Here is a 24345-nt window from a genome sequence, read left to right as displayed (position 1 = left end):
TATTTTGCTAAATGCATAGAAAAACATGTTAAAACGAACTTAAAAATCCCAGTTGATGTTTTTTTTAAAGGAAATTAAAGTCAAGTCCATTCGCATTTTGTGATAAAGTATTTTGGGCAGAGTGCTCTGGTTCCATAAAGCATATGGGCAAACATATCCGAAAATTTGCATATTTTGTGTTGCATGAATGCTGTACACAAAAAAGGTAGCAATGCTATGGTAGGAATGTCTTTGTGTAATAGGTCCAGAGCAAATCAGCTGCCAACTGAAGGCAGGACAATACTCCCGCTCAGAACCCCATTAGACAGAGGAACGGGTATCATACCCATCAAATGTACTTTGTTCTTGTAGCGTAGTGCCAACCAATCAGTGGCTATTGAAAAACAGCAAGCGACAACAGACTTGACAAGGCATCTACATAGCTCCACCTACCTCTCTCCTCCTCCCACACCCCAACAACAGCAGCATGCTGCTCGCTTTCACAGCCATTCATTTGCTCACTCGCACACTCCCTTACTGTTCAGCGAATAGTTAACTCTTTCCCTGCGCAAAAAGACACAGCGACTCTTCTTAATCTCACAGAGCTGTATGTTTACACACAGGAGGTAACCAGCCATGTGGCCACAAAAATCTACACATGGGAAACTGAGAGACTAAATGGCTTCTAACGCACACACACACCCTTCTGGCCGTCTGGCTAATGTGGCAGCAGCCACAGGAGGTCAGGCTGGTTTACGCAGGAAGAAAAAACATATACTCTCTCTTGGTCATAAAGAGATCACCTGAGTTCAGTCAACACCTTTAGAAAGATGCTTAAATTATGACTAAATTGTTTGTTAAAAGGAGAGGTTTTACTCAAGCTCAGGCCTTCCAATATGTAGATAATGTTTTTTTTTTTTTTCTGTAGATCACCAACAAAAAAAAGTTTTTAGCTGAAATCATAATCCTTGAGGTCATTCGCTTCTGGCACATTGGGAGTCACACACACAGGCATAACAAAATTGAAAACCTAAATAGCAAAACAAACAGTCCTTGGAAGAACATGAACAGTATTTAGCTTGCTCAAAAGAAAAAAACGTCATAAGAATTTGGATGAGCAAATAACAAAATAGTATTTGAGGGAGTTAACAAATTAATTATTAACTATATAATTATATATGTCAGAATGACTGGTTACACAATATACTAGTATAGAATGGTTAAGTTAAAAGCACAGGTCTCAAACTTAATTCCTGGAGAGCCACAGCTCTGCACAGTTTTGCTCCAACCCTATCAAACACCGCTGATAAAAATAATCGAGGTGTTCAAAAAAGTCAAAAGTCACGCCTTCATTAGTTGGATCAGCGGTGTTTGTTTAGAGTTAGAGCCAAACTGTGCAGAGCTGCGGCTCTCTAGGAATTGAGTTTGAGACCTATGAGTTAAGAGTTTAGTTGTGTTCCAAATCGCATACTTATGCACTATTCTACGCCATTTTCTAGTATTAAAAATAGGTAGTGCGTTCACACTGAAAACTCTAAAAATAATAAGTGCACTTTATTTACCGGAATAATGAACTTATTTAACCATTAAAATAAAAATGTGTTATGTTGAACACCTCATGCACTCAACGACCGCTGCTTTGCTCATGTAGGGGCGGAGCTATTGGGCACACATGTAGGATCACTTAATTTATTTTGGATTGTGAAAGCAAAATTCTCCTAGGAGAGTGATTATAGCACCACCTAATGGTGAATGCGGTTCTACTCAAGGCAGGTATTATTTGGTAGTTTGGTCATTTATTTCACTAATTTTGCATCAGTCAAACGTTATCAGGGAACCGGTGGAAATTTCTGCTTAGTAAAAGAGCCCATTTGTGTTCCATTTGGGATGAAACTACACACATATACTATGCTGTTGAGTGTGTAAGTGCATAAATATATAGTGTATAGTGTGCTATTTGGGATGCAGACTTCGATTATTTTTTTCTTCAACGTTAGTTCTGATATTACAAGTGTCATTTAAAATTAAAAGGTTATTAAAGCACCCAAGGACCCTGCATCATTTTCCCATCTGCTGCATGTGTAGAATGTTTTAAATACACTTTTAAATAGATGTCCCATTAGGGTAAAATTAGGCAAAAACCTGCGTAATTATGCAGGCTAAAGTCAACTAGTCATTAAGACAGCCCACCTACAAGTCAGTCTTGAAAATATGTCATTTTGCACATCCCCAGCAAATACGCACACCATTCTAAAAAAGGAAAAAATATTACTTCCACAACGTTGGACATGGACCAATGTATCATTCTGCAGAAGTGTGGGTTAGGGTGGAGTGATGGGCCTGTCATCATGGTTGTTATCGCTTCAGGCTCTGTATTCTCCTTCCTCTATTTCTCTTTCTCTTGGTGAGCTGCAACAAAGAAAGCCCCCCGCGCCCCCTATGAGCAGGGGAGAGGTGTTAACAGCAGCCTGACAGGAAGAGAGCTTTTCAGAGGCCATCTTAAATTCAGCGCTGACTACAGACAGCAACTATTTGTGTTCCTAATTCCTTTATCATGTAGACCCTTGTACTTCAGCTCACACCAACGCACTATTCTTTCCTCTTCTCTGTGTGTAACATGCACACATTTTCTTTTTCCTCAGGAAATAGTTTATGGCACAGCTGTGCATCATTGCCTCTGATTTTTTCAAGGGACCCTGGATAGGACTCTCAGAGCACAACCTTACAGTCCCGTTAGGAGCAAACACACACTCTCTCAAGCCAAGAACGCCAATTTGGTGGTCAGGTTGAGGGAAATTTAAGGCAATCAGTTGTATTTTGTGTAGTTTACAGTTGTTAAACCATGTGCTCTAATACATGGAGCAATTGTAGTTTATACAGGCAGTGTAAGCTCGAAAGTGCTGTTAGGATTTCCTCTCGTTATTTAAAAAATAAAAGTTTCTAAAGTATTCCAATAACCAAATAGAAAGTCATTTTTTCTTGGTACTTTCCATCCAATTAATATGATCTACAAAGGAAATTGATTCCTTGCCTTTACCAATGATGCCTAAAAATGGATAGTGTTCGATATCCATGATGTTAACCACGGTAGTTTCCATCCTAAAAGGTTTACCTTGACGATTCTTACTGGACGTAAGCGGTTAGAGAGCAAAAGCGTGATTGAAGCTCTCACATTACAGGATGTCTCTACACAGTCATGCATGGATGACCTGACTGTTAAGCCGCCCCACCTGCGAATGCAGATCCCACCGCTTAGACCCAGATTGCTTCACAGCAGTGAAGAAAAAGCAGGAGTTGTTTGTGCACATTCTCTCTTATTTTAGCGTTACAACTTCCTTTGTTGGAGAAGTTATGGGAAAACACCAAGAATTAGAGCAATCTGTCCAATCTTTCCCTGACAGACGAAAAACAAGCAGGCCCTGAACGTGTGCCAGTCATCTCCCAGAAGATTCCATCAAGTAAAAAACCTCAAAACCTCCACACTCTATTTTCTTCTGCTGTAGGCCTCAATTTAGCCATCAGTAAAAATACACTGAAGGAAGACTTTACGACTGTTCCTCAAAATATACCGTCCGTGTGTCATCCCAACTGTAATGATCGAGCCTCCTGCCAAGAGGCCAGCAAATGAGCACAGTGCAAGAGCTTGAATCCACTCGCCTCAGTCAAATTTTATAACCGATGTAAAAGTTCAAAAGAATTATCAGCAGTTATACTTTATAATACATAAATTGCAATTATGGATGTTTATTTCTTATGTAAGAAACTATGGTCTGCCCCGACCCAGATTCCACTTAATAAATATCTGTTGATGCTCATTTCACAAAATGGCTTAAAGTCAACGGGCTTGTTGTCTCTGCACCATGTGGGGTGATCACATGCTGAGCAAATGGTGATTGGTTATAGAATGGAAATGGTTGAGGGACACCGAGAACCATCTCAGGTAAAGGGGTGTGTGAAACTCATTAGCATAGAGAGCACAGCTGTTATAGCCGGAGCAATTTCATTTACATTAAAGGCCCCGTTTACACTAATACGTTTTCGTTTTAAAACGCATACGTTTTGCTATGGTTAGACCATCTTTCCACACTTCACCGGAGTTTTCGAGCCCTTAAAATGGAGCTTTTGAAAATGCTGAAGAGGCTGTTTTTATTTTAAAAATGGAGACATCAGAAAACGGAGGCGTGGCTACAGACATTCGCCTGTCTGATTGGGGCTTTTTCCTCAATATTAAGTAGCCTACGCAAAGTTCAGTCTTGCATCCTTTCCTTGTAAGTTAAGACTTCGCAAGTGATATGGAAAACAAACTCCCGAGGACAAATCAGGTAAATCTTCAAAGGGAACAGTGTACTTTATAACATCAATGGCATCACCCTGGCTACGTTGTTTCACTATCTTAACAATAAAATGAAAACATAATATAAGGAACTGCCTATTTTATTTTGACAACTTAGACACTACAAATGTTGAGGAATCGTGAAGCTACATATTTATATGACCATCATCTTCACTGTATGCATATTTATAAGACAATGGAGCCTATAACTTAACTGCCCTCTTAACAAGATGAACTAAATATCACATTTAATAAATATATAGTGAGATTAGATCCAACGGTAGATTCTTGATGAACCGCCTGGCATGCATAGCTCTCAACTGGGGAGCTCTGCTTAAAGTGCCTGCTAACTGCCTGGAGCTCAGATGCGCGCATACGCTGCAGCAGCTGCCAGTGTGTGTGTGTGTTCACGTGATGTGCGTTTTCAACGGTGCTGTGTAGACTGAGATCTGCTCAGTATCACTAGGTGAAATGCCAGTGTGGACGTGAATCGTCTTCGCTCTAAAATGCCCTTTTAAAACTTAAACGTATTCGTGTAAACAGGGCCTAAGGGTAGTAAACAAAAAGAATATAAAATGCTCAGTAAGGCTGCACAATATACCATTTCAGCATCAATATTACAATATACACAACTGCTATAGTCACATCGTAGAATATGCAATGCCGAGTTGAAATATATTTGACCAGGAACCACAGTTCAGAAAACATCTGTATGCATTTTTAAGGCCTGTGACTGTGGGAGCATTTTAAAAGAGGTTTAAAGCAATCAGACACAAGACATTGTACCGTTAGTGACTTCAATAAACATCAATTTTATTGAATAATTTATGCAATGAAGGGCATGCAGTGTTATTTTACACTTGATTATTCAATACATGTACCTGAATACTGTTTTGAATGTCTAAAAATCCATTAAAAAACAGTTAAGCAGTTTAAACAAAATTCTTTGCTGTATAACAGAGATACCCAAAACTCCAACCTAGGATCCAACAGCAATTAGACACACCTGAACCAGCTAATCAAACTAGGTATTACTAGGTACTAGGTAGTAGTATACTAGGTATACTGAAAGTTCCTGGAAGGTGTGAATTGAAGGAAGTTGGAGCCAAACTCCAGCCTTCCAGGGCATAGTTTGGGCACCCGTGCTCTATTATAATTATCTATGCTCGTAATAGTTTTTTTAATGCACGTTTCAATTCCTTACAAAATCAGCCCAACTAATCTAATTTAATGAATTATTTCCAAACAGAGCTATTCAAACCATCTGGTGAAATTTTATTCGTATTGCAATATATAAATATTACAGGAAAAAAAAAATATTGCAATGTCAGATTTTTCCAATATCATGCAGCCCTAATGCTCTGGGTTCATGCCGAGTCTGCTGAACACAAGGTACTGCCATATGCTTTGAGACTGCTATGCTGTATACACTTCTTCATTGAAGTCTTTATCATGTTTTCATATGCTCAGTTTGAGGGAATTCAATTCATTAGTAAACCCTAGTTTATAAAAAACTTTGTTCTAATAACATGAATGTTACCATAATTTCACCATACAATTTAATCCAGTGGTTTCTAGAGTTGCTTTGATCCCACTGACTTCCATTGCATCTTCAAAACATTTTTTAAGCCATTCCCATAGTGACACAGACACAGTGACCCAAAAATACTACAGGAAAGACTAACAAGGGCATGGAGAACACCTACTCCTCTACACGCAGTCCTCTCTTTACCTTCATTTCCCCGAATGCAGCATTCTGGCCAGCCAGGCGAGCAAGTAAAAGAGCCCCCATCTAAACTGCTTTGCTCCTGCATGGTAAACACCCACAAAAAGGTCAACTAGTTCAAAGGCGCCAACCCACCGCTTTTCCAGTAACTGTGATAACGTGAACGCTCAGCACAAATTCGATTTGCGCTTTTCAGGCACTTCGTCAAGCATGAAAGATCGAGCCATTGTGACCATTGTGTCACCACAGTGCCTGGTTGATTTACGGTCGTTTCTCCTCTGAGAGGGCCTGACGTTTTGCGCACTGCACATGTTACACAACATCAAGGGGACGGCTTGTGACAACAGACGCTGCAGATGTAAGCCAACAGGAGAATCCATTCCCTGGAAACAGGCAGAGAAAGTTGACTGGTCTTACAGAGACAACATTATTAAGTTACTTCATATTACAGTGCATTAGCTTGAGGAAGAGGGCAATCTGGCAGGATAATATACAGCCAAAAAGAGTTAAGATGAAAACTGATACTAGGTTTGGAAGCAGTGCTCCTCTACAGGATTCCAACGACACTGGTCTGTGGCTGACAAACCACTAGCGATTAGCTGGCCTGTTATTAGTTTACCACTTTCATTTTAAGGTTTGTAAAAACCATCCATATACTAAAAAAAAAAACCTACAAAAAAATTATGCCATGTTTCTGAGGCATGCTTTAATTGCATTTTATGTATAAAAAGATGCTACGTTAGTATCATACATTAAGCAGTTAGCCTCTAAGTTTGTAAACAAATACATACGCTTCCCTAGTTTGCTCATCGTAAATGTTTTATCTGATTTAAAAGACATTTCTAGTAATAATTCCTTATATTTATATAGCACTTTTCTAGACACTCAAAGCTCTTTACAAATTTTTGGGGGAATCTTCTTATCCACCACCAGTGTGCAGCATCCACCTGGATGACACAACGGCAGCCATATTGCGCCAGACCGCACTCTACACACCAGCTGATTGGTGGAGAGGAGACAGTATGATGAAGCCAATTATGATATGGGGATTGTTAAGAGGCCATGATGGGCAAATTTGGGTGGGTTAAACCCCTTTTCTTTTTCGAAGGACATCATGCGATTTTAAATGACCACAGAGTTAGGACCACGGTTTAACGGTTTATCCAGAAGTCGACGCTCACTGAGCAGTATGGAGTCCCCATCAATATACTGGGGCATTAGGATCCGCACAAACCGCAGGTTAAGCGTTCCCTGCTGGTCTCACCAATACCACTTCCAGAGCAACCTAGCTTTCCCAAGTGGTCTCCCATCCAGATACTGACCAGGCAAAGGCCTGCTTAGGTCTGGTTTATAATTCTGAGCAGAGTGATCGGCGTGACCCATGGCGCATGCCTTGCACGTTGCCGTGCATTTATACTTCTGCTCACTGTTTGTGTTGTTTTGCAATAACACTTCTGAATCGCTAGCTGGCAGTGAAGATACGTTCCTCGGTGTTGAGTTTCTTCGCTGGTTTTGTTTTTTCTGAATGCTACCTTAATGTACAACTGGATCAAACTCGCTCATTTTGAGGTGGAAACAGGCGGACGTGCAACAACTTTAATCATAAAATAAACACAAAACAAAAGTATTTATCTGTAGCTACTTCACAAGACTCGACACTTGTAAACACTCGCGACAACGGGTTTGCATGGCCCTCGGTCCCACCCACACTCGTCAAACCTAACAAGCTGACAAATCACAGATGTGTAGTTACATTTTTTGAGAGGTTATGCAACCATGCGAAGGCTGCGTCGAAGCATATGCGTGCGACTGACGCAGAAGTATAAATCAGCCTTTACCTTCAGTGGGTGACCATGTGACAATTGCAGAGAGCTAGCTGCCAGTTGGTGACAGAGTTGAAACCAAACATATACTTCAGTTTTTACTTGTACATGAGGGTTAGACAAGTTAGACAAGCATGTACTTACTGACCTGCTTTTTTTTAGGTTTGCAGCTCATGTGCGCTTTTAAATATTATCACACTATTTACTTTGTCAAAACTGAACCAGACTATTCTTATAACATAAACACAATTCTGAAGCTGACAAAATTAATAGATGCCAGTGTTTGTGTACATTAAAAGTGATTATAAAATTACAACCTATGTTTAAAATCTCTTGATAAATCTCATAAATGATAAATAGACTTCCATTTCTATATTAAAGCACACATTTATTATGATGAATTTACCATAGTATCAGCATTCCCGACATCTTTTTAATTGGATTAAAATCACCACACAGTCATGTTTAATTGGTTCAATAAGCCCCAGTACTGTGAGGTAGTGCGGTAGAGTTAGATTTATCTGCACAGAGTCTGTCAAAGAATAATAAGGTCAGATATGGGAGTTCAGCATGTGTTCACTTTCTCAATCTTTCTCTGCAAGACGGCAGGGAGGTGACAGATTGGCGGCAGCTTGAGGTTCGAGGGGTTAACGGGGGCTCAGAAGGCAGGCAGAGAGTAAGGCGAACTGACAGTGAGATAAGATTACCAGTTACTCCGGTGCTGAAGGATGCAACCACAGCAGAAACTGACAGTTGACAAGAGCACATAGGCCGGGTGACCACAGGCAGGCACTGCGCAAGACCTGCTGTCTCTCTGCCACACTCAAATAGTACCACACAGAAAAAAGAAAGACAAAACTCCTTTCATGCATGCATTTATATGCTCTTTTTTTATATACATGGTAATATATTTTTATATAATACATTTTTAATTGTTTACAGTTACATAAATATTAACATAGTCACTTAAAATGTAATTATTTTAAACATTTATCTTTACATCAATGAGATACAAATGTTTATACAATAAAGATAGTTCAAATAATGCACTTCCATTTACAGGATTTCTGCTGGTTTCACAAAGTCAGATTTAAGACTTTTTAAGACCTTTTTAAGACCATAAAGAATAAAATTTATACTGGGCTAAACGTTAAAGATTTTTAAAGGCTCATTAGGAAATAAAAAAAAGTACTTACCCTATCTAATATGATTTGCCCTAAGTTATTTCTTAGCCACGTTTAAATAATTTGTCAAAAAAGCACACCCTAGTTATATAAATAAATTTTTTGCATAAGTCTCCGTGAAGTCTATAAATGTCTTAAATATCAAAAACACAATTTTTGGCTTTAAAAAGTCTTAAATTCACTGAAACATTGTCTTGTAGGTCTTAAATAACTTTAAACAGCTGCGTAATACATATGTTGGAATAGTTGGCGGTTCATACCACTTTGGCAACCTCTGATAAATCAGTGACTAAGCTGAAGGAAAATGAATGAATGAATGAATGAATGAATGTAAAGCTACCCAATCGATTTGACACACATCCAATCACAAACAAGAAATATCAATAAAACATTTTGCCAAATTATATCCATAACAATCAGTTGTGCTTACATTTAGTTTTTAAAGAGTTTTTTTGTATACAGCTAGGGTCTGCTTGTTTTGACAGATTTAAAATATATAAGAAATATAAAACATATGAAATAACCAATTAGAATTAGTTTTTAGATGGGGCAAGTGCTTCTTTACAGGATTCCAACGACACTGGTCTGTGGCTGACAAACCACTAGCGATTAGCTGGCCTGCTAATAGTTGACCACCTTTATTTTCAGGTTTGTAAAAACCATCCATATACTAAAAAAATAAAAAAATAAAAGTGTAGCATGTTTCTAAGGGATGTTTTAATTGCATTTTATATACAAAAAGATGCTACGTTAGGTGTCAACCATTAAGCAGTTAGCCTCGAAGTTTGTATACAAACACAAAAGCTTCCCTAGTTTACTCATCTTATATGTTTTATCTGAATTAAAAGACATAATAAATCCTTAAATTTATATAGCGCTTTTCTGGACACTCAAAGCTCTTTACACATTTTTGGGGGGAAATCTCCTTTTCCACCACCAGTGTGCAGCATCCACCTGGATGACACGACGGCAGCCATATTGTGTCAGACCGCACACCACACACAGGCTGATTAGTGCCTGATTGATGAAGCCAATTATGATATGGGGATGGTTAGGAGGTCATGATGGACGGAGGCCAGTGGGCAAATTAGGCCAGGATGCCGGGGTTAAACCCAACAACCACAGAGAGTCAGGACTTTGGTTTAAAGTCTCATCCGAAAGACGGCGCTCACCGAGCAGTATAGAGTCCCCTTCACTATACTGGGGCATTAAAACCCACACAGACCGCAGGTACATATATTTTCTGCTTGGCCATTTAAAAAAATCCTTAGCATTTAGTCCAATACAAGTCTGAATTTTCATTCTTCATGGTCTTAAAAAGTCCCAAAATTGGACTTCATGAAACGTGCAGAAACCCTGTAATTAACAACATAAAAAACTTAATGTGCACAACAAACTGTTCTAAAAGTTTGTTGTTCCTTTTTGTACCACTTTTAAAGAAGACTCATAACATTCAAATGTAAATTATTCCTTTGATGGCATAGCAGAATTTCAGCAGGCATTACTTTACTCTCAGATGTCACATAATCCTTCAGAAATCATTCTAAAATAAATCTTGCAAATCTTACTACCCTCAACCATTTGAAAGGCAGTCTATAAATCTATTAAATAGAGTGTGATAACTGTACCATAAAGCCGTTTCAGACAGAGGTTGTCGCATTACAGCAAAGTGCTAAAAATGCTACATCAATCGTTATTTCAGAAACACACAACAATAAAAAAGACACAATATAAACTTGAATTAAGAAATAAAATTTAAAAAACAGAACTGAAATATCATTTTTAATAGCGACTGCTGCCTGTGAACCTGTTCGTGCCATTATGGAGAGTTAAATTAATGGAAGAGCACAAGACTATATTCTGAACATTAGCCATTAATTATCACACCGCAGAGTAAAAAAAAATCCATACTTGTCTGAGAGGAAAATAGATCATAATGTGCAAGCCTTCCATTTTGCACACACACAAAGCATCTGCTGCTTTTTTTTCGTGTACTAAACTAGCTTTTTGGAGGCCGATTAGGTAGTGTGGGCCTCAGACAGGCAGCCAGGTGTTACAAGCTCGCTCAGGGCGTTTTGCAGATCAAACTATACTCATTCTCACAAGCAGGTCACTGCCCAAATCGCAGCAATTAAGAAATGATTTTCACCTCATAGATTGCTGTTACTTTCTCACAGACGACTTGCTTTCCAGCCTGTCAGCAGGGAAGCACTGGAAAGGGCAGCTAACAGAAGAAAATGGTGAAGAATAGAATGATAAAGGATATTTAAAAAAAAAAAAAAAAAACAGTGAGCAGGGAAGTAGGCTAGCAGAACAATCAAGGTATGTTAAAAAGTATTATGTGCAAATAGAAAGAAAGATGGGGGAACGCATTAAATAAATCCCTAATTCTCTTGTGTTGCGTGAATACGTTTCATGGTGGAGAGGCAGAGATTTCGCACTATTGCTTTTTCACTCAAAATGCAAAAACAAAACTACATAGGGCAAGAAATACATACCTCTTTTTCAATTACAACACCATAAAAAGCGGAGTTGAAATTTTCAAGGCCAAAAAGAGGTGATTTCCCGCATATGTGCATGAATGAGGCGGCACAAAAACAGAAGTTTTTCCTCCTCGCCTGTCACTGAGACTTTCCACAGGAAGAAGCCTGCGGAGAATCTCTGGCCCTTCACAAACACTAAATATGAGACTATGACTAATTTGAAGCTTCAGCAAAATATTCGCAAGAAATTGTGAAACCATTCATTCCAGCTAAATTACAGCAGTTGAAATAAACGGCTGACTAAATCTGCAAATTCTGCCTCGTGTGTGTACATTAAAACAAGATTACTGGAAACATGGTGCTGTCACTCAATATTACTGCATTCGCCATGTCAAGAGTGACATTCTATAATACACATTTGCTCATAAATCTGTCAGCGCACATGGGAGCCAAACTCACCTCGGCTCCAGCCAGTCTGTCTGAATTATATTAGGATTTTTAATGAAGTTAACTTTTCTACAGGTAATGGTAATTGGATTTCAAAGTGCTAGTTTTGGAAAAGGATACCAATAGGATGTTTAGTCAATGTGCAAAGTGTCATTAACACAGATTTAAATGGGCTGAAAATTGACAAAACTGTTGTTTGCTAAAAATGTTTGTTCAAAATCAAAAAAAAGCTTTCATTCAATGTCCTCATGCCAATTTACCTCGTCACAATGAAAAAGTCTACATCAAATTATGCTAAAACATGCTGAAATGTTTTCATTCAATGTAGTCATGCTAATTTACCTCAAGTTACAATGGAAAAAGCCTACATAAACTTATGCGAAAAATGCTAAAAACATGCTAAAATGCTTTAGTTCAATGTAGTCGTGCTAATTTACCTCAAGTCACAATGAAAAAACCTATTTCAAAATATGCGAAAAATGCTAAAAACATGCTAAAATGCTTTAGTTCAATGTAGTCATGCTAATTTACCTGAAGTCACAATGAAAAAAACCTATATCAAATTATGCTAAAAATACTAAAAACATGCTAAATGTTTAGTTCAAATGTAGTAATGCCAATTGCCTCAAGTCACATCGAAAAAAGCCTGCATCAATTAATGCTAAAAACATGCTAAATTGCTTTAGTTCAATGTAGTCATGATATATCCCTATTGTGTTACCCAAAAACAACAGATTTGCAACTACATGAGAATTTTCAGTCTCTTACAACTTCAGTAACTTGACTTGGCAGCTATAGAACAGGTTATAGCCATCAATTGCAAAGTTGCAAAGACCGACAAGTACTTGCAAATCGAATGAGAACAACAACTGATTCAAGTGGTGCTCTCGGAGGCAAATAGAGCAGCAGGGAGACTGTAAAAATTGGAAGACAGGAAGAGCCAGGCAGCTCACGTCTGTCGGCAGACAAACAGCTAACAGACGCTGCCATTAACCACGAATCTGGACTAAAGCATCACTTATCAGCAGCAAAAATCAATACCGGCCCAGCCTTGCTTTTGAGTACCTGCATAAAAACCAGAAAGCATTATGCACACTAGCATTTAGCGTCAATATGCATGCTTGCATTTGCGTGTGAATAGGCCCCATTAAACCAAACCTCACTCAGCCTGGTCAGCTGAGCGGCAACTGTCTATAAGCATTTTGCTTTCGTTCACGTTTCAAAAAAAAAAGTACTTGTGGATTTGTTGAGAATATCTGATTCATGAGTGTGCAGTTAAGAAGCTTGTTCTGTCTCCCCCGGAGCAGCCAGAGCTCATTATGAGCTCTCAGCATCCGCAAAGCACCACTATTTTCAGACACTCAAGTGGCGATTCAAAAAAAAAAAAAAAGGAGAGAGACGCCGTGTTCTGGCACTGGGGTGGTTACTATGGAAACATAGTGGCTAGGCCCCTCGGATGGCATAGTGCATGTGTGATCAATGTTTTTTTTCCCTCCCAAGACACTGTTTTTAGTCACTATGGAAACATTAAATTGTACTTTCGATTCTATTTACTTCTAAAGTGATTGTTTGTTAGGTGTTAATTAATTAGAAACTTCTGTCTGGAATTAACAGTAAACAGCTCATTTAGGAAAGCTAATTTCCAGCCAGACAATAAACATGAGAATTGTGAAAGTTGCTCGTAAATGCTAGAATGCTATATACGGCGGCGTGCCAAGAGGACTGGAGCCGATGACTTTGATGAGCTTATTGTGGTGTAAAAAGTGATTTAAATTCAGATCACTTTACAGAGCTAACAGCACCATTAGTCGCCATGGCTGAAACTCTATCTGGAACTGGATTTAATGATATTATCTGGATCCTGTCAGATTTGTCCTTGACTGTCAAAAGGTTTTGTGGGTTAAACAAGAGACTGTCATTTAATCCATGGACAGGTTTGCCTTTCAGCACCTAAAATAGTGTTAAACAGACACCAGAGATCCTTACGCTGAGGGTTAGCTTATGCTTAAAAACAGATGTAGAGGCTATGACACACATCAAGAAGCCATATCAGACAATGGCGATTATTGGTTTCTTTTAAATTCTCATTTTCTTTGCATTCAAAAAGAACATGCGATTGTAATCAGGATGTTATGCATCACTAAATTTGACAAATAGGAAATAACTAGTAAATTAAGTTCAAGGATTTTTAAAAATCTACATTTAAGAAAATGCAGAAAGGCTACAGTGTTTCCTAAAGTGCACTGAAATTCATTTTGTCCATGCATATATATGGTGGTGTTTTGGATGCCAGATTGTAAGTACATGTATTTGAAATCATTACTGATCATGATTCTGTGAAACCCTGAATAATGTGTATGGATGCATAACACATTTCCAGTCTATAGGCATTTGTAAATAAACAACATGACCACTGTGGACTACAGGACAGAGGTTTTCTCAAGATTGAGTGACACTAGAATACAATGTTCCATTTTATTTATTTAGCATATTAGAATGAATTGGCAACACTTCATTGGCAACTTGCAACCACATTGGTGGTCATCTACAAGCAATCTTTATTTTCAAAAATACAAAATGAGGTAGTTTAATGAGAACCTGATACGTATAGATTGCATTTACACTGCAGATCTTGATGGTCAATTCGGATTTGTGACTCGTATCTGATTGTCTGCATTTACACTGCACACGGCAAAGGCATGATGACCAGAGAGAGAGAGGAGAGAGAAAAAAATAAATAAATAAAAAATAATAATTATTTAAAAAAAAAAAAAAAAAAAGAGGGGCGCTGACTTTTTCCATTCCTGATCTTTTATTCATTCCTGTATTTAATCTGTCTGTAGGATTTCATTTTTTTTTTTTTACAAGTCATTTTACTATGGTATAAGACATAAAAGTTCTCAATTGGCCATCTTCTTTTAATCTAGGCCTTTTTAAACCAGTAGGCAACTTAAAGTAATGTCCATGGCGTGATTTATGCATGTGATGTATGCAATAGTTTTATATTAGTTTATATTGGTTACGTGGTGGATATTGTGTTTTCTCTCTCTCATTAATCATGTTTAAATACTTGTGCTACATGACAATATAAAAGCTTTAGTCCTTGTGTATGAGATTTAAGGTTTGGGACTCTATTGAAATCTGTTCTAAAACGTAAGCGTCAGAGTTGACGTTATTCGATATGGTTTTTAATGATGCGCAACTCGTATTGACGGGTGAAAATCCAATCTTCCTGCTTACACTGCAGACATGAGGGCACGGATCCGATTCATATCTGATGAACAAGGCCTGAATATGATTTGAGTAAATCGGAATCCATGTGATTTTTTCCTACTCACACGTACATGGGCCGATATCCGATCTGTGTCACATGGGAGAAAAAAAAAATCGTAATGGATTCACTTGAACCATGCAGTGTAAATGCAGCCTAAGTGACAAGCAACTGTAACCCTTATACAAGTATACGTTTTGAAGTCCAAAAGCAGTCAAAATAACCACCATATTTACACTTTATTACACTCTGGATGTGTGTCTCTGAAATAAAGTCGATAATTTGATTGCAATTTGTTCGCAATTATGAGATAACTGCTTAAATGGAAAAAGAGCAAAGCCATTTTCAGCATTTTCAATTTACTCTTGGTGCAAAAACAGATTACTTCTATTTAACATTTGTCTGACTAGCATTCATCAGAACTTGCACTTAGTGTAAACAAGGTGCCGTTTGTTGCTATTTACATTTGGGTGCAAACATTATCTACCACTATTTACTCAGTGTAAATAGCATCTATCTTCTATTACACTTAGTGTAAATAGCTGCTGCCCAATATAAAAGCCATCAAAGCACCCGTGCCTGTAAACAGAAGTCATCCAAACATTAATCGCAATCCATGTTCTAGAATTGTCTGTGATCACTCCTCCACTGATGAGGAGGATGAATTCGTACAAGTTTCTTCTGGCACCAACCATGCTGAAAACAACATCAAGAGGTCTGGAAATCCAGATGAGCCACAAAACAAATGATTAATGCTGTATACAAAGCCAAACACACACACACACACAGTGTAAATAGTTCAGTAGTGGTTTGTGTCTTCACAACAATACAAGAAGATTCCGTGCAGAACAACATCTACGATTTATAGATCTGACCTACTACCTTCAGAAAATAGAATAGCATAAAATAGAAGCCCTCCACACTGTCGTGACAAGTCAAACACTACACTACTGCATGTCTTGCTAGGGCCCTCGACACTAAACAAAATGACTAACCCCAGTGTCAGGGCTATGAGAGGCCCCACTGGCCTCTCCTCAAGCAGCTGAACTTGCACAAAAGCAGCCACATGGCTCCCAGTGGCACGCATCTCGCTGGCTAATGAGAGATGCAGCACTGAATTACAAATGTTCTGGCAGGAGGGTTAGCGTACCCAAAGATACTTCCATTACATCGCTCTAAGGGGGAGGTCTTCCATTTAAAGCGCTCAGCCTCGCTTTCCCTTACACACACACACACACACACATGCACAACGAAAACCACAGAGGCTGATTTTTAAAAGCTTGAAATGATTACGGTATAAGCCACTTCCTCATTACAGTAAATGTCTTCAATATGGCTGCTTTCAGAAGGGACTGTCAATTCCAGTCGGCACCTGATCAGCACATTTGGAATGCATTGGATAAAAACCAATGCTACAATGATCCACAAAAGCAGACAGAGGAAAAGACAAAAAACACCTCCAGAGCACAGAACAGTCTGTCAGCATCACGAAGGGGAACACAGTTGTGAAAGGGAAGTACCGCTGCCAAGAGTTCTGCCTGTTGCTGCCACGTCTTGGCCACATGTCAGCATTCACGACAACATCAGTGAGGTTACTCCGCCTTGAGCCAAGTGCAAGCAGGATAAAACACAAAGGAACTGAGAAAGCATGTCTGGAAATACTACTTAAAAGGGGAACAAATCATTGTTTGTCCTTGATGTACCAATTCTGGCATGACCAATACTGGTCCATTGAACCTGAAGAACTCTTTATTGTAACTTCCTCTATAGCTTGAAAAGTTCAAGAGATGGAGATTAACACCTTTGGTATTAAGGATTTAAATTAGAGAAAGATGGCGTTGGGTTTATATAATGTCATCTAGGGCAGTGTTTCTCAACCACGCTTGTGGAGGACCACCAGCTCTGCACATTTAACACACCTGATTCAGATCATCAGCACATTAGCATAGACTAAAAGACCTGTAATGGGTGTAACAGACAAATGAGACATTCAAAACATGCAGTGCTGGTGGTCACCTAGGAATGTGGTTAAGAAACACTGATTTAACAAAAAATAAAAATTAAATGTTTTGCTCTGTGACAAGATCCTTTTTTATATATACAGTCCTCAACATTTGTCTTAGAATGTTGACTTTTACAAATTGTCTTGAGGTCCAGATATAGACCAAGACCTAACCCTAAAATCTAGGCCTGGAACTCAGTGGTTTACAGCAACGTTACTACAGTATCAATCATTTGCTGCGATTCTTGCAAAATAATAAAATAGATAATAAAAACAATGAAGTCAATAAATAAAAATGGTCATCTAATGAACATTTTGCCACTGCTCACCATATTTTCAGACAAACTGATTTAATTAAATTCATTCAAAATGTATTTGCTTGAAGGGTGAAAGTTGTGTCAAAGACAAATTGACAGACAAATTTAAAAATAAATTAAAAGTCTACAAATAATTGCTGCATGATTGACAATACAAAGTTTCAATGCAGACTTTTCTTACCATTTGCTCGCACTCAAGTGGGTCTAAACTTTTAGACCCAAAACAGCTATTGACATCGAATTGACAGCAGGAACAATAAATACTATGGAAGTAAATGGCTGCATCCGAAACCACAAACTTCCACTATATATATATATATATATATATATATATATATATATATATATATATATATATATATATATATATAGTATGCAAGTCGAGAAGTATGTCTGAATTTATAGAATTCGAAAAACAGTATGCAAGTACCCGGATGACCTACTACTTCCGGCGAGATTCTGAAGTGTGCATCCCATGATGCCCCGCGAGAGAATTCATGAATGGGAGTGAAGCAACACAAATGACGCAGGTAGGGCACGTGATCATGAGAAAATGGCGGATGTAGTACATCCGAATTTCATTCATACTGCTCACACTGATACTGTATAGAATGTACTTTTCCAATGGCTGAGTAGTACGTTTAAATTCAGATGCAGTACCTACTGAGTAGTAGGCAGTTTTGGATGGCCAATGGTTTTTTTCTTACATTCTTTAGTATATCTTTCTTTGTGTACAAAAGAAGAAAGAAACTCAAACAGGTTTGGAACAATGGAGGATGAATAACTTGGATGAACTAACCTAAAGACCCAGGATAAAGCCTAACAGATGTTTTTTTACTTGAAACAATACATCTCGAAACCAAATTTATTTTGACATTGGAGCTCTGCTGATACAGTCTTCAATCACATGATAAGCCATCTCCAGAGCATGATTTGCATCATCCACCACAGCTCCCTCACCACACTGCACGGGAATAACTCCATCTGATATTATGACCTTTTATCTCATCATAACACAAAGTACAGGGCAGAGGAATGAAAGGCAGGGAAGGGGAGAATTCAACACGTAAACAACACGTAAGCCGTACCACTTATCAAAGCACTGCTGCACCTGTTTTTATGTTAGCAGTGCAAATTCCTTGCATTACATGGGCATATCCGCATACGTAACAGCCTGTGCATGTTTGCTGATGTGGGAGTGAGCCCTAAGCAAGCAGTCACACATTGACCAAGGAGCTCGGCACTTGTGAAGGTTGGATCACATATGATTGTAAAGGTCGATAAGCGAAAGGTCACATTGCATAATGCACCAAGTGGTGATGCAACAGCCATAAAAAAAAGAGAGAGCGGCAGCGCTTATCTGTAACTGCACCAGACCAGATTCACATAATGATATTGTGAGGTGAAGCATCATTTCTTGGCAGAGCACTATAGCAGGCTGCTCCGAGAAAATATTCCTTGTAAAATATTCAAAGGATAACTACAAAAAAATTATAAACAGATACTTCTATCTGCCAAACAGATCTGGCATTAAGAGAGTCCCACATAGCCACTGCTTAAATGCAGATTCATAACCATTATTTGGGGGGATTAATGCAGCCCTAAAAGGCACATACACACATTTTAGTTAATTAAATTGATGTGAATTAATGTGAATTATAATATATATAAACCATCATCCAAACCACATTTTGCAAACATTAAAGACTGGCAAGAGCTTTGTTTATTTAGTTTCCCCAAGTATCAGTCAAATATGATTCCTTCCTCTGATATTTCTGATACCTCTGCAAAAACAATTCACTGCAACTAAGCTGTGGTAAATTATGTGCTTACAATTCCTATCAGAAGTATTTTTGACATCATAGCACTATTTATATAATCCACTATGCATCTATAATGAAATAACATTTTCACTGCATATGTTCAAACAATTTTATTATTATTATTATTATCGTTCTTAGGGGTGATGTAGTGGCGCAGTATTTAGTGCTGTCGCCTCACAGCAAGGTCGCTGGTTCGAGCCTCGGCTGGGTCAGTTGGCGTTTTCCCCACAGTCCAAAGACATGCGGTACAGGTGAATTGGTTAGGCTAAATTCTCCGTAGTGTATCCGTAGTGGGTTGCAGCTGGAAAGGCATCCGCTGCGCAAAACATATGCTGGATAAGTTGGTGGTTCATTCCACTGTGGTGAACCCGGATTAATAAAGGGACGAAGCCGGAAAAAAAAATGAATGAATGAATGATTGTTCGTCATCTGGAGTTACAGTGTATGAGCCACGTTGTAAATTAAAAACCATGCATGGTAGAGCTTTTTCGTACAGTGTGCCTAAGCTATGGAACGGTCTACCCATCAGCATCAGGAATGCCGCTTCTCTGGACTGTTTTAGGAAACTGCTCAAGACTCACATTTTAGCGTTACTTTTAACTTAGGTTGATTATTTTTGTCAATTGAATCATTTAATTTTATTATTCATATTTTATTGTCTTATTGTGGTGTTTTTACTGTTTTTTAATTGTTCTGCTTTCTTACTGTATGCCTTGTAAGCTTTGGGTCTGATAATAGCGCACTACAAATAAAATGTATTATTATTATTATTTATTAAAAGGGTGTATCTAGATTCTAGTTGACTCAAATACCACAGTTTACCAACAAACTCGCACGATTAACTCAGGCCTTTTACAACAGCTGGCCTCCTGAGATATGATCCATGAATTTTGCTATGTGACATCCTTGGAGAATTCAGGGGAGAAAAAAAAAACATTTGCATTAAAACACAGGGTTAAATGAAGCGCAGTGGTGCTAGTGGCAGGCGCTGAAACACAAACATACAATCTCTCACACGCAGAGCCTCGCAGCTTTCTCCTCACAAATGGACGAGGTGCCTGCATTTACATTGTAAAGCTGGAGGACTCGGAGCGGGGGAAGGGGTCAGAGGGAGGGCTCTGTGAGCCTTGGCCCTGCTCTCTATTTTTGTTTCCAGCTTTTTTTGTGAGCCACACACTGCTGTGGATTTTTCAACTTGGCCCTCATCAGTTGTACGCCTGATGAAACAAACACTGACAGCTTCTTTACATTTGTAAAGGCCCCTACAGCAGCTGTGCCTATCTCACCACACGTCTATGAATCAGGGTCCGACCCCAGCTGGGCCTGCAGAGAGAGAGAGTCGGATAGGGAGAACGAGAGAGGAAGAATAGCCATGGGTAACCCCCCGTTCCCCCCCGCACCATGTGCCATGTTCACTTCAACAGAACAAGAACACAAACGCAAGCTCCGGCTGCATTCATTAGCCAAAGTCCAAAATCAAAACTGGCATATTTTCTCTAAAAACAACCCTCACAAATAATTATACAGAGAAGTTGCTTCAGAGAGTGTCAAGACAACCTCGTTGAGAGAAGCCATTAAAGGGGCTCGTCTGAAAGCAGAAGTGCCTACTTGCCCCCCCTTCTGCTGTTCACACACGTCTATCAATCAGGGATGGTCTAATTGCATTTTCTTGTTTGCTCTTATTAACATCTATTATCATATTTTTTTTCTCCCTCTCTCGTTTTCCACTAAATGAATTTTAATAATATTCACAGCACATGTGAAGGAAAATGGGGTAATAAAAAAATGGAAGGGGGGGGGGGGGGGGGGATCCCTTGGACTCATGTTCCAGGGGATATGGTTAAGCCAAGCATGTATAATTGTCTTACGCTAATTAAGGGGAGGCTGAATCCAAGGGGCCAAGAGTTGTGCAGGCCCAGGGGACAGATCCTTCAGGTTGTTTTTGTTGTTTGCCTGATCAGATTTTAGCACAGCTGTCTGCACTGCACAGATGTGACACGAACAGCCATGTTCGAAACGGTTCAGGTCCATTCTAAACATCCTACATTTGACCCTAACCATGCATGCATGATGTGTGGTCTATACAAGATAGAGCAGACCCCAGTCTAAGATGCAACAGAAAGTCAAAGAATTTATAAACAACTGTATTTCAAAAAGGAGGAAAACACACACACACACACACACACACACACATACACACACACATTTTTACCAATTAATTTCTTTGACATTTCTGGTAACATTATACAGAGTAAATAAATAAATCCAAACAAAAGATTCCAAGCAAAATAATTAGAACTACGCTAATAGTCATAATACGTTTTCCTCAAATACTTTTCCCTTTTAAAATTTCCAATAAAAATACAGTGACTTAATATTTTTCATAAATCAGACAGTCAGTCTGTGTGAATTAACTTAACAAAAAACAGAACAACACTTTATAAAGTCTTTGACAACATTGTCAAGTTATTTTAGGAAGGCTTTTTAAACTTTTAGCAGTACAGTGGTTTTAACTGAATCATTCTTCTCAAGGATTAGCTACCACGTGGTCCTAGACTTCTTTTGTAATCACTTTCATTTCCCTTGTCAATCAACAAATTAGTAATTGCGTCATATTTCTGTAAGCCAACGTGACAACGAGAGGCTGCACTAGTTAGCTACAGTACAACAACAAAAAGTACAACGATTTTCATAACCTTTACATGAAGGGTTAAAATGTCATCGATAACGTGCTTGGAAACTGCCCCCGTTTTGCGTCATCACAACCTTATATCTTTGCCATGTTTATTTCACTCACGCTAACCTGTTGCTGATGAAAATAAAAATGTAAACATTATCGAACCACTAAAACATATTTTAAAGCGATATTTAGCAATTAAGGTCAAAATGTGGCTCATGGGGAGGAAAAGTTATAAATGATCGCGAGCACGTGACAAACCTACTTCACGCAGCAGACAAAAATTGGTTGCACGAGCTAACCCTTTCACGCGCTGGGGGGATTATTTCTTAATGTTTCCTTGATTTAATAAGCATCTTTACGTTAGTTGATAACATGGACACTGAAAGATGTAACAGTCTCGCAAACTACGAAACACAAACTCCTCAAATAACGTCACAGGTAACGCGCCTAGAAACTCTGGTAGGAGTCAGTTCTTTGAGGGTTAACCGAGAGGTTTGGTCGGCTGTCTCTGAGGAGACTCGGGCTTTTGTTATGGTAGTCTTGCTTAATTTCACTCCTGAGGAGAGTAAATCACCAGCCAGAAAAGTTTAAGCGTTATGTAGTGCCCCGTTCTCCAACATTACCACAAGTTCGCCGGTTCACTAACCTATCGTAGTGGAGATGTTAAAATGGTCGTTTGCTTTACACGCGAGCCTCTGCAATGCGACTGGATATATTCTATAAACGACATTCCATGCGCTTATTATGGTCTGTTGTGTAATATTACGATTGGTTTGAATTCAATGGCTCAAACTGCTTAAAACGTGCAGACTCTTCGAGTTAAAGGAGACAAAAAACGTCTTTCAGGGACAGCAATTGGCCATAATAATGACTGAGGACGTGTTTTTCTTTAAATATCGTAACGACCGAGGACAATTCTCTGTTCTGAATCTTAATAAATTAACTTTACATCTGCCACCAATTTAAAGCCTCCCCTGTCGTCAAGGGCAGAGGAAATGCTTTCATTGCACAATTACTTTGAGAACATTAAAGAGCCCATTGCTTACACTTAAAGAAGAATGAGTTACATCCGAAATAAACACATGGGGGATGCCAGGGGAGTTGGGACAGTTGCATTTATGACTTGTGTTTTTTGCAGAATCCTGCTCGGGAAAACAGATCCCAGAATAAAAGAGGGCGATGTGGTTGTCCTCGCGGCTTGGAGACGGGAGGCATAGAAGAGCAAACAAAGCCATTCTGATCACAATAACATTAATTTTACACTGGAGTTTGCCAACAACAACAACCCAAAACAAAACACGTCCAGGTTTACAAACGAGTTTTGCAAGCTAACATCTGTCGTGCAAAACAATCATCGCCAATGAGGATTTCAGGTTAAAAGCCAAAGAAAATCGGCGTCCGTGGAACTTCAGAGAAAGCCCTTTAAATCTATTGAAGTGGTGTGAACATATTGTGATGCATTTACTCCGTTTTCAAAGCCAGACTAGGCACAACAAGAGCCATCCGCGATCAAAGTTTACGCATTTCACATCGACACAAAGACCATCGAACAAACTTAAGATCAGCCGATTATGAACGATCAACACTTACGTATTTCTTCTGAATGATATTCCTCTTAGGTCTTTCCTTGCTCATTCTGCAATCCAAAATGATTTATTGTTAAGGAGAGAATCGCCACATGAATTTTCTTCCTGCTTCTCTTCTCGTCTCCGATTTAAATCCCCTGTAGTTTGCCTGGCTGTGCAGAATTCCCTCTTCGATCGCTGAGGATTCCTTGTAGAATCGCGGAATTAATAATCCCAAAAATTAGGGACCCATCGCCAAGGATAGAGGGCAAAATAAACAATCACATCGGCATACCATAGTTAAAAGCATTCGCCACAATAAACTTCCATCAGTGATGTTCATCCCGGCTCTTTAAAACATGTAGATTTATTCAAGTGAGGATGTAAATGTTCGGTGGCCAGTTACATCTTGTTTTTAAAAGGCATATCCAATGGTAGGATGAAATAAATACAATTTTAAAAAAGGAAAAGGGTTCGTTTTGGCTGGAGCTAGCAGACAGTGAGTGAACTCCAGCAGCACCACGGGCTCTTGTGAACACAAGGCGACGCTTCTTTCTTTAAGCAGCCTATCACACCCCACAGCACGCTCAGCGGTAACTTTAAAGAGCTTGGGGAGCGTCGCGAAATAACCGCCGGCACAGAAACGAACACAACTTCAAAGTTGGCTAATAAAGGAATAGGCGATTCATTTAACAAGGATTCAGTATAAAGA

The 24345-nt window shown here is 38.9% G+C and overlaps 1 protein-coding gene across 1 annotated transcript in view; it reads right to left on the bottom strand.

The window, feature by feature from the left end:
• jarid2b (jumonji, AT rich interactive domain 2b) overlaps positions 1 to 24121 on the bottom strand; it is a 177968-nt gene extending 153847 nt beyond the window's left edge. The window contains exon 1 of the mRNA XM_056479618.1: positions 23659 to 24121. Coding sequence (XP_056335593.1) covers positions 23659 to 23703 — 45 coding nt within the window. The 5' untranslated portion in view covers positions 23704 to 24121. The remainder of the gene's footprint in view (positions 1 to 23658) is intronic.
• Between the last annotated feature and the right edge of the window lie 224 nt (positions 24122 to 24345).

Source organism: Danio aesculapii, chromosome 19 (assembly GCF_903798145.1).
Source record: "Danio aesculapii chromosome 19, fDanAes4.1, whole genome shotgun sequence".
Classification (NCBI taxonomy): domain Eukaryota; kingdom Metazoa; phylum Chordata; class Actinopteri; order Cypriniformes; family Danionidae; genus Danio; species Danio aesculapii.
Note: the sequence above shows the minus strand (reverse complement) of the source record. Positions and strands in the feature narration are given on the sequence as shown.